The 11,733-nt window shown below is 45.7% G+C and overlaps 1 protein-coding gene across 3 annotated transcripts; it reads left to right on the forward strand.

Moving 5' to 3' along the window:
* Nucleotides 1-799: 799 nt before the first annotated feature.
* On the forward strand, nt 800-3,582 carry ATP5MC1 (ATP synthase membrane subunit c locus 1). 3 transcript variants are annotated; one of them, XM_040245620.1, is made up of 6 exons: nt 831-941; nt 1,257-1,334; nt 1,456-1,505; nt 2,420-2,497; nt 2,884-3,062; nt 3,361-3,582. In XM_040245620.1, the coding sequence occupies exons 3-6, from the start codon at nt 1,467-1,469 to the stop codon at nt 3,473-3,475; spliced, it is 411 nt and encodes a 136-aa protein (XP_040101554.1). In that variant the 5' UTR covers nt 831-941; nt 1,257-1,334; nt 1,456-1,466; the 3' UTR covers nt 3,476-3,582. The 3 variants fall into 3 exon arrangements, with proteins under 3 accessions (XP_040101551.1, XP_040101554.1, XP_040101553.1); XM_040245617.1 differs by lacking the exon at nt 1,257-1,334 and having other exon boundaries at nt 800-941; XM_040245619.1 differs by lacking the exon at nt 1,257-1,334 and having other exon boundaries at nt 831-969.
* Nucleotides 3,583-11,733: the final 8,151 nt, after the last annotated feature.

Genomic DNA, 11,733 nt, shown 5'->3' on the forward strand with positions numbered 1-11,733 from the left:
AGTACACAAGTACCTGGCTCACATTAGTAAAAAAAAATTCTGCACTTTTGATTAGTGAGAAAAGTTGCATTTAAACTTCTATTTCTTTGTATGGTTTAATTTAAGATACTTTTCCTTCAATTTATATTTCTTTCTGCCTGTTCCCATCGTTTTCCCATCAGGATGTTAAGTGTTTTATCCTTGTAATGTTGTTTTTACAATACGAAAATACTTTAGACAAACAACCAGTTGCTAGTCCATGACTGCTCAACGCTGGCAGTGGTCCACAAACCTGCGCCAGCCCGCTAGCGAGAAGGCAGCCGGCACTTATGCTTCATTGCGGAAGCAAGCCGCCCACAAATCTTGAGGGCGGGAATTGCTGCAAAGGCGTTGGCTCGCCCAGCCTGGGAGTCTCGCGGGATCTCAACCACCTTTGGGGCCTCTGAAGCGACTACGAATCCCAAAAGGCAACGCGCCTCAGGGCCCGACCGCTCGAATGAAGGCTAAGGTCCAAGGTCATGTGTCTGTCTGCGTAAGCCGTCCGGTCTCTCTCCCAAGCCTTTTTCTTCAGCTTTCCACCTTGGCCGCCATTTTGTGGGGAAGGTTATGGAACCTCTTAGTCCCGCAGACTCTATGGTCGAGCGCTTCAGAAATCGGCCAATCGGAAGCCAGATCTCAAAGGAAAACCCCGCCTTTGCCCACATGGAGGCGGGAACTGCCACGAAGCTCCTGTGGAGAGAGAGAAAGAAGTTCCGCAAGACCAATAAGAAAGGAGGACTAGAGGATGTTAACCAATGGAGGCTCGGGGCGATTGCGGCCAATGAGAATTGGGGAACCCCGGGACACGTGGGTCCGGGAGCAGTGTGCCGAGTCCTAGAGCTAAAGCCGGGACGTGAGTCAGTCACCTTGAGCCGGGCGAGCGCTGTGGTCTGAGCAGGGGCAGCGGGGCAGTGGGAGTACAGGTGACTTGAAGCCGAAAGCCAGCAATCGGCAAGGATGTGGCTGGGTTGTATGGAGGGGCATTTGTCCGTAGGGCCGGGGAAAGCGATGGGTATCTGTAACCTTAACAATTAATCTTAATTACCAACGGTAATGAGCGATAACTGTCCCAGCTGAGGCGGGCGGTGGACTGCTGTTTGAAATGGGCAGGACCCTGAACGACATCTGTCTAGTTCCTGCCTCCCCAGTCTATCCCGGAGATCATCCTCTTTGAGCATCATTTCCCTGCTGGGCTCGGGCCTTCTTTTACTTCCAATCTCCATGACCTTTCTTTACAGACCTGTCGCGCTGAAAGTGGTGGAACGGGAGTTTGCGCTGTCCCTCTGACCTCTAATGTTCTTCTCGGCTGGGGCATGGTTCGAGGAAGAGCGTGGTCCAGGGAGGACGGGCGGGGTGAAGGGGACGACCGAAGGTCGCAACTGTAAGCAAACAACTGGGCTGTCAATGGATTTTTTTTTTTTTTTTCCCCCTCTGCAGACTGAAAAAAAATGCAGACCACCGGGGCACTACTCATTTCTCCTGCTCTGGTAAGCTGCGGCTCCTGGGTGCTCTCTAGCACCAGGTGTGGGAGCCATCGTGTTTAATGAATGAACCGAGAGGAGCTTGCATCCTGATGATGTTGCTCCTTTAGCGAAGCAGTAAGATGGATGCAGTTAACCCCTGATTATTTGTGCATGTAAACCAAGCTATCTTGGCTTTGGAGTGTGATCAGAATCTGGATCTGACGTGTACCCCCAGTCTAGCTTGGCCACAGCAAGACTGCCCTCTGAAACAGAGATTCTCAACCTTGGCTGCACGTTGGAATCATATGTATGGGGAGCTTTAAAAAATCTTGATGCCCAGGCTGCACCCTATGGGGATGAAATCCATAGGGTTCATCTGTATTTTTTTTAGAACTGAGGTGATTATAATGTTCAACCAAGTTTGAGAACTGCCACATTATATTTCTTAAAATAGCTCAAGAAAGCTTTGTTACAGGAGTCTCTGCTTAGGTGACTGTTTCAGGAGCCTTACCGGGCTTACTGGCCCACTCCATTCAGGGTGTGTAACAGTGACTACATTTTTAGCAAAATAAGATTTTTCCCCTTCTGATTCCTTTGGTGGTCTGGATACAAACCCTTCCTGTGCTTGATCTGATGTTAGTGGGTTTTTTTTGTTTTTTTTTTTTTGCATTCTGGGATACTGATTAAGGACTGTGCCCATAGAAGTGAACTTTGTTACCCAGTTTTAAACGGAAAGATTGCCACTGCTGACTGCACCAGGGTCTCTGGTACAGCCATGTCTGATAGAAACAGTAATGCACTGATTGACCTTGAAATACCTTGGACTTGTTTTATTTATAATATTTGTAATCTTTTTTGACAGAAGCTCAGCAGTTAGAGGGGTTTTTTCTTTTGTCTTCTTGCCTGACTTGGAGGAATGTGTGTTTCTGATTTTATAGATCCGTTCTTGTACCAGGGGTCTGATTAGGCCTGTGTCTGCCTCCTTCCTGAGTAGGCCAGAGATCCCATCTGTACAGGTAAAGGAGAATGGGCCCTCTTAAGAATGTCCCCAGACTAGGTTCCTTTAAGTTTGTGCAGTTGCCTCTAAGGCAAAGTGGAAGGACAGTCAGAGAATCTGGGGTGCTTTAATAGTTTTAAGTACCCACAAAGTGAGCATTGTAGGTGAAACTTGGGAAACTGAAATTGTGTTTTCATGAAATTTCCCTAGCCCTGTCTGGAAATGGACCCTAAGACTAATTCTAATCACACCCTGCAGTCTGAGCATTCTGTACTTGCTAAGCAGCCTTCCAACAATTTCTGAGCTCAGGTGGGTGGAGTAAGGGGCGGGGTCAGCCACCTGTCCTTGAGCCTCACTATCTCCTCTCTCCTTCCCTACTTTCCCTCTCTCTCCCCCTCCTTCTAGCCTTCCTACAGCAGTGGCCCACTGCAGGTGGCTCGGCGGGAATTCCAGACCAGTGTTGTCTCCCGGGACATTGACACAGCGGCCAAGTTTATTGGCGCTGGGGCTGCCACAGTTGGTGTGGCGGGTTCAGGGGCTGGTATTGGAACAGTGTTTGGCAGCTTGATCATTGGCTATGCCAGGTAAGGTCCAGGGTGGTCTAGAGCATCTCCTACTGTAAATTCCACTTTCAGCAAAAGATCCTTCTAGCTTTGTGTTGATTTCATCTACATCCTATTTTCGCAGAATTTAAATGTTTCCAACTTGGCTCCCTTAAAACTTACCATGTTGATACTCTGCTTGCCTGTCCAGTCCCCAGGATATATGCAAGCTGGGCCCTCTCCCATTCAGCACCCCCCATTCACCTAAACTACTTGAGTCTTCCACCACCACCCATGATCCATGCCCTCACCCTTTTCTTTCCCTGTCTCTGCCTGACAGGAACCCGTCTCTGAAGCAGCAGCTCTTCTCCTATGCCATTCTGGGCTTTGCCCTGTCTGAGGCTATGGGGCTCTTCTGTTTGATGGTCGCCTTCCTCATCCTCTTCGCCATGTGAGGCTCCGTGGAAGTCACCTACCCACCCCTGCTGCTTCGACTCCAGGCCATGCCCGGTGCTGGAGTGTGCTAACCTTTACCATTAAACACAATGTTTCTCTAAACTCATATGCCAATGCCTCAGTCCTTTGCCCTTGGGGAGGGCCTTCATATATTAATAGAAAGGTGAGATAAGGAAGTAGGATTAGGGCAGCCCCTGGAGGTTAAAACTCCTCAGGGCTGAGAAGTAGCACTGCCATTACTGTAATAACATCTCCCAGAGGAGAGAACATGGATTTGTCTAATGATGATTGGTGCTTTTTTCAAATTTAGTGTAATAACATGTAACATTTTTGAGGGGCTTAATTTGCACCAAGCTCTTTACAGAGTGTTTTGCATTTCTTACCTCAGCAACCCTATGAATTATAAGTGCAGTGATTATACCTGTTTTGCAAATGAGGGAACTGAGGCTTAGGGAAACAAAATAACTTGTTCCTCATCTCAGAGCTGGTAAGTGCAGAATTAGGGATTCCCCCCTCAGGCCAGCCTAAGCCTTTATCTGCTGTGTCGTCCCATCTGTTTTCATTTTGGCCACACAATTAAGGTGGCACAGACAGGGAAACTGTCCTAAAGACGTTGAATAGCACGTTAGAGGTGGGCCTCCATCTGCCAGCATTTGGCTCCACTCTTAAGTTTCATTTCCATTCTCAATTAGAACATTTAGAGTGCCTAAATGTTCTTGAATAAAGCTGATAAGGGACATGGTCTGTGTTCCCGGAGAATTTAAAATCTTAGCTCTGCTAGAGATGAAAAGGATGTTTTGGCAGGAGCCAGTGCGGGGTGAGCAGGCTCTGGGAGTTGGTGATGGACAGGGAAGCCTGGCTTGTTGCAGTCCATGGGATCGCAGAGTCAGACATGACTGAGCGACTGAACTGAGTGTGTGGGTGAGCAAACTGCTTTCAGAGCTCTTCACAGTATCTTCCTGTGGTCTCAGTCTCTGCTCAGCCAGTGTCCCACACTTGGCCAAAGTGGACTTACGACCCAGGTAAAAGAAACCTAAGCTGATATGTCCACAGAATGAACTCAAGGGTGCTGGTAGACATGACCTGCCTCAAAAAGAGACTCACTTTTTGAAAGCGGTACTTAAATATACCGTAAAACTGTGAACTAGAAACAATAATTAACACCTTTCAGCTGAAGGGCAGCTAGCAAAGGTTAAAACACATAGAAAAAAATGTGAGTCAATAAGAATGAATTCAATTTACATGCAACTTAACTACAGTCATGCAGGTATTTAGGTGTTCAGCATTCTCCTAGGAGTTTTGGGGAACGCTGAAAACCAACAGTGGAAACAATACTGAACAATGCCACAAATTATCAGCTCTGTGGGTAGACAAGCTATGTGCTGAAGAAGAGGGAAAGCAAGGAGGCAAGTGTTGGTTGTAATAAAACCAGCTAACATTTGGGCACTTGCATGACAGGCATATGTGTGTGTTAGTCGCTCAGTCATGTCCAACTTTATGACTCCATGGACTGTAGCCCCACCAGGTTCCTCTGTCCATGGAATTCTCCAGGCAAGAATACTAGAGTGAGTTGCCACTTCCTTCTCCAGGGGATCTTCCCCACCCAGGGATCAAATTTGGGTCTCTTGCATGGCAGGCAGATTCTTTACCATCTGAGCCATCAGGGAAGCTTCATGACACATCAGTTCAGTCGCTCACTTGTGTCTTGACCCTGCAACCCCATGGACTGAAGCACGCCAGGCTTCTCTGTCCACCAACTCCCAGAGCTTGCTCAAACTCATCCATCGAGTTGGTGATGTCATCCAACCATTTCATCCACTGTCGTCCCCTTCTGTCTTCAGTCCTTCCCAGCATCAGGGTCTTTTCCAAGGAGTCGGTTCTTCACATCAGGTGGCCAAAGTATTGGAGCATCATCTTCAGCATCAGTCCTTCCAGTGAATATTCAGGACTGATTTCCTTTAAGATTGACTGGTTGGATCTCCTTGCAGTCCAGGGGACTCATAAGAGTCTTTTCCAACACCACAGTTCAAAAGCATCAATTCTTTGGCGCTCAGCTTTCTTTATAGTCCACCTCTCACATCCATACATGACTACTGGAAAAACCATAGCTTTGACTAGACGGACCTTTGTTGGCAAAGTAATGTCTGCTTTTTAATATGCTTTCTAGGTTGGACATAGCATGACAGGCATGGTGATAAGCATTTTCAATTAATAACCTTAACATCCCTAGGAAATAACTCGCTCTATTGGTAAGGAAAATGAGGGAGGCACAGAGGTAAGGAATCCTATGAAGGTCATTCAGCTGGTCATTCAAACTCCAGAACCTGTATTCTAATCACTGCTGAGTCATCTAAGGTCAGTGACATGCTCAAGGTCATATAGCAGGCCAACGGTTTCAATCCTAGACCACCTCACATTCAATAATCATGGTCTTCTCCCAGAGGTTTGCTCGCCTGGCACATTGGAGGTCAGATAATTCATTGTATGAAGATGTTTAGCAACATCCTTAGTCTCTACCCACTAGATGCCAGTGACAACCATCCCTTCCCCGATTGTGACAGCCAACTGTGAAATGTCAGATATTGACAAATGTCTTCTAGTTAGGGGACAAAATCACTCTCAGTTGAGAACTATTGGTCTACCATAATCTGCTGCTTGTCCTCTTAGCCTCTTCCCATTATGTAACTCAAGATTGTCCACAGCAACCCAGTGATAGAACCTAAAGCAGAGCCCAGGAATTACACGGCCAAAGAGAAGGAACCAGACTGAGGTTGAAGTGGTAGCTCAGGTATCATCACGAGAGCAACTGATCAACTGGTAATGCTATTGTGCAAATGGAATACAGTAACCTTTTGGGATGTCAGGCTGGCACCCTCAGGCAGTAATCAAGGAGCAGCCTTAGGGAAGATGGTTGCCTTTTCCTTCCTGTGAAGTTCCGGGAACCTTTATTTTCCCAAGTGGCATCATGGGTTCCAATCAGCTTTGAAACTGCTGGGGTTTCAGATCCAAAACAGCAGGATTGGGAATGTGGTTCGTGAGCCCATGGAACCTTAAGAGTCAAGAGAGAATGTGTTCCTAGCCTGAGTCAGGCAAACAGTCCATTAGCATTGAGGTTCTTTATCTAAGGTCTATGGCCCATGGGTGGGATCATTTTGCTTACTGCAAAATATTTGAGTGGAGACAAGGGTACATTGTTCTTGGGAGAGGGTCCTTTGTTTTCATTATATTCTCAGAGGAATAATGACATTGAGTAACCACAGCCTTAAGCATGGTGGCAAAGAGCATGGACTTGCGAGTTAGAAGGGAGTGCAAATCTCAGCCCTACCATTTCCTATAAAGTTAATTTTCTCTCCTGAGCCTTGATTTTCTCAGCTCTAAAATGGGGATGAGAACAATTCATGGTGGTTGTGACAACAAAGTAAGATAATACAGGGAAATACTGGATTTCCCTGGTAGCTCAGATGGCAAAGAATCTGCCTGCAATGCAGGAGACCCAGGTTCAATCCCTGGGTTGGGAAGATTCCCTGGAGAAGGGAATGGCAACCCAGGCAATCCCACTTGCCTGGGGAATTCCATGGACAGACCATGGGGTCGAAAAGAGTTGAGCAGGACTGAGTGACTAACACTGGCCTCTAGAAGGAATCTACAAAGACCTTTATTAAGATGTCAAAAATATGACCTTTTGCAGAAGGAAATGGCAACCCTGGCAGGCTACAGTCCATGGGGTCACAAAGAGTTGGACATGACCGAGCAACTATCACTCACTCACATATGCAAATGATAATACATGTAATATATACATGTAGATTTTTAATATATATGTATAGTATTAATATATGTAATATAAAGATGTATTGATATATGTAATAACAATACATATATTCTTAAAATTTTTTAATTTAGCTATTATTACTTATAATCAGAAGTCTCAAGATACCTAGTCCAAGTTCTGATTTTTCCTTTTAGTCCCCAATTTACAACCTGGGTGGGAGTACTTCATCTGTTCCTGGCACCCCAAGACAAAAGGCTAGGCACTGGGGAGGAGAGGCACTCAGGACAGCAGTGGGACACAGGACCTTGGGGAAGGACCATCTTCACGATGTATCGATTTAGAGAGGGTCGAGGCACAGCAGTGACCTGAACTCCAGGGTACTTGCTGGCCTCTGTCCTGGGGAAGTGTACTTGCCAGGTTGCCATGAGTAAGGTGCTACCAAACTGCTGCACTAAGAGATGGCTCAGTGCAGTCCAGTGTGCTGGGGAGGCAAGAGGCTTGGATCCAAGTTCCCATCTCCCAGTTCTCCCAGGGAGACTGCTTGGTTGTGTCATCTATCCCCAGAGGCCATGGGACTGGCTCCAAAAAGCACTCTTGCCCTCTGGTCAAGCTGCCAGGGAAAAGCGCCAGGTATTGCCTTGAAAAAAGTAGCACTTGACCAAGCAATGCCAGTTCACAAAGTCCTGCTAGCCTCTCCCTGGTCCTTCTTCTTCCCAGTTTATAGGCCTTCTGGAGTTCCCTTGGGAGTTAGTGAGCTGGTCCTTTAAGCAGTTGCAGCCCTTCAGGCCTTGAGTTGATGATTCTTTGTACAAGGCTGGCCCGCCCTTTGGAAAGAAAACAGGCATTTCTGAGGAAAAGGAAGTGGAATCTTAAAGATCCATGGTAAGGGGAAGGGCAACTGGCTACCATGTCTTAACTTCCATTGTGTTCACCATTTCTTTAATAATCACAGACTGTCAAGTCCTGGAGATGAAGGTTACTCCATGCTTATATCCCAGAGAATGTCTGGACAGATGAGTAGTGAAACCACTAAAATAAAAAGCAGGATGTGCTATAACAAAAGAGAAAGCAATGGCACCCCACTCCAGTACTCTTGCCTGGAAAATCCCATGGATGGAGGAGCCTGGTAGGCTGCAGTCTGTGGGGTCGCTAAGAGTCGGACACGACTGAGTGACTTCCCTTTCACTTTTCACTTTCATGCATTGGAGAAGGAAATGGCAACCCACTCCAGTGTTCTTGCCTGGAGAATCCCAGGGACGGCGGAGCCTGGTGGGCTGCCGTCTATGGGGTCACACAGAGTCAGACATGACTGAAGCGACATAGCAACAGCAGCAGCTATAACAAAAATCTGAGTTACTTCAGAGGATGGAGTCATTTTAAATGGCCAATTAATAATAATAATATGCCTGGAGGTGTTAACGCTTGGCAGAGAAAGTAATATTACAGCCAGCCTTGACAATGAATAATAATAATAATAATTAATAATTACTGAACACTTACTCTGGCCAGGTATTGTGTACCTTCGTTATCACATTATCTCTTCTTTATAACTGCTATTACTTTATCAATATTACTGATGAGGAATAGAAGCATAGAGAGTTTAAATAACTAGGATTTTCCCTACTGAAGGGAAAGAGTATTCCAGGTAAAGAAAATTATGAGCACAGGCTCAGAAAAAGTACATGGGCAAGTGAAGTGCCAACTATTTAGACAATGCTTGAAGGTGAAGTCGCTCAGTCGTATCCGACTCCTTTGGACCCCGTGGACTGTAGCCTACCAGGCTCCTCCGTCCATGGGATTCTCCAGGCAAGAATACTGGAGTGGGTTGCCATTTCCTTCTCCAGGGGATCTTCCTGACCCAGGGATCGAACCCAGGTCTCCCGCATTGGAGGCAGACGCTTTACAATGCTTACCATTTTGCAAAACACATCTAAAAGTGCCACACTTAATCTTCAGAAAAACCCTGAAAGGTAATAATTTATCACCATTCTATGGATGCAGAAATTGGTTCAGAGAGGATATTTGCAGAGTGTTACAGATCAAAGGTTGAACCTCATTCTTCTCTAAGGCTGTGTTTTCTGTCATTGTCCCATTGCTGATGGACCTTATACTTGAAAACAGTGTCCCAGTAATAAGGAAGAGACTCACTGATGGACTCCCTGAGGGTGAGAGGGAAGAGACTCTCACCCATGGGTCTCTGCAGTCTGTAGCCCTGGAGAAGCTATGTAGTGTTTTTCTTTGTGTGAGGTTTTACCCTGTGAGTTGACTTTTGATCATCTTACTAAGTAACTAATAACCAAGAAAAATTCTGGAATCCTTGAAAAACACATGAAATGTGTACTTTGAATAGGCAATAGATGCACAGCACATATAAAAGGTACAAGTGTGTGAATATGTGTGTGTACCTATGTATGTATGTTGCAACCAAACCATCAAGAGGCAACCACTGTTACCAGTTTCTTGAGAATCTTTTCACAGATATTTGGGCATTTTTATTATAGAGAGGTAAAACACTATACCAACAAAACACGAAATCTGTATAGCGTATCAATTCATTTTGCTTCATGTTAAGTACCTAAGTTTATGACAGGGCCCCTGCTAGATTCATAGATAATACATGATCTAAAGTCCCAAGAATCAGGGGTGGGGAGTAGGAAGCAATAGGTATCAAATTAGTTGCACTTTTATGTACCATAATTAGTACAAGGTACAATGTGATAGTGTGAGACAGTTCCAAGCTGTAACAATATGCCACCTATCAGAAGGGACTAATAACAATACTCACTTCACAAGTTTGTTGAAAGGAATAAACAAGACAAAGTATATAAAGCCCTTGGCACATATTCAGTTCAGTTCAGTTGCTCAGTCGTGTCTGACTCTTTGTGACCCCAAGTATTCCAGCACACCAGGCCTCCCTGTCCATCACCATCTCCAGGAGTTCACTCACACTCACATCCATCGAGTCGGTGATGCCATCCAGCCATCTCATCCTCTGTCGTCCCCTTCTCCTCCTGCCCCCAATCCCTCCCAGCAGCAGAGTCTTTTCCAATGAGTCAACTCTTCGCATGAGGTGGCCAAAGTACTGGAGTTTCAGCTTTAGCATCATTCCTTCCAAGGAACACCCAGAGCCGATCTCCTTTAGAATGGACTGGTTGGATCTCCTTGCAGTCCAAGGGACTCTCAAGAGTCTTCTCCAACACCACAGTTCAAAAGCATCAATTCTTCGGCACTCAGGTTTCTTCACAGTCCAACTCTCACATCCATACATGACCACTGGAAAAACCATAGCCTTGACTAGACGGACCTTTAGGTTGGTCATAACTTTTCTTCCACGGAGTAAGCGTCTTTTAATTTCACGGCTGCAATCACCATCTGCAGTGATTTTGGAGCCCCCCAAAATAAAGTCTGACACTGTTTCCACTATTAGGCACTCAATAAATGTTTTTTTTTCTTTTTTTCTTTACTCAATAAATGTTAACACAAAAATTAATTCCCAATAAATGCTGGCTATTATCATTCAGCTCCACAGTCCCTTGTTGGAAAATTTACAAAACTGTGAAGACAGGACTTCCTTTTTACGAACAAATTTGGTGGCAAAAATATAAAGTAAAGCTATTTGTTTTAGTATGAATATTCATAAATTACCCAACTAGTATGAATATTCATATGCTTTCCTGCAGAAATATCAGTATGGTTACTCAGTGCTGCCCCAGGTCCCGCTGGGAGTGCTAGATTATGATCCTGTACTCTTGCTAGGAAGAAAAGGGAAGACTTTTTTTTCTCGATAGCTTGTGTTCCTTAGCCCATAGTATTTTTTCAGCTTACATATCTCAATTAAGTCCTGAGAAATCCTTCCAGGATTTAAACTCACATCCCCTTGAGTCCTGCATATTCAAAGATTTGTGGGAAGAAATGCTGAGCGTGGAGTCAGGAGGCTTGATTTTTTTTTTTTTATCAAGCTTCTCTAGGTCTGTTTCAATATCCCTATGGCAACGCCTAGCGAAAGTGCCTGGCATTTAGCAGGCCCTTCATAAATATACATCGAATAAAATCTAAAACGAGGTAGTTTTTCCACTAGCAATTTCTGATTCCTTCCTTCCTTCCTCTTGCTTGTGTTGCAGGCAGGGGGCAATGGCAGCCTGCCCTCCGTGAGTGAGGGTGAAGCAAAAATAAATCACACAGAGTTTCGGACAGGAAGGGCCCTAAGCGAGTCAACTCTATTCAGGGCTTCCCCACAAAGAAACTGGAGCCTCAATCCTCTCCCTTGCGCAGGTCTGAGGGTCGCGTTCCTAAATGTGGTCAATGGTCCTCCTCTCTCTCCCTTTCAACACTTGAAAACAAAATATTCCTTGGAGTTGGGCACCCAACCACACCTAGGAGTTCCAACCGGCCTCAGTACCCACACCCCCAAAGCGCGGGATCCGCGCAGGCCCAGTACACACTCTTGCCCGGCGAGCTCCGACCCCCACCCTCTCTGGAGGACTG

The sequence above is a fragment of the Oryx dammah genome, unplaced genomic scaffold, assembly GCF_014754425.2.
Source record: "Oryx dammah isolate SB20612 unplaced genomic scaffold, SCBI_Odam_1.1 HiC_scaffold_8, whole genome shotgun sequence".
In the NCBI taxonomy this organism is placed as follows: Eukaryota; Metazoa; Chordata; class Mammalia; order Artiodactyla; family Bovidae; genus Oryx; species Oryx dammah.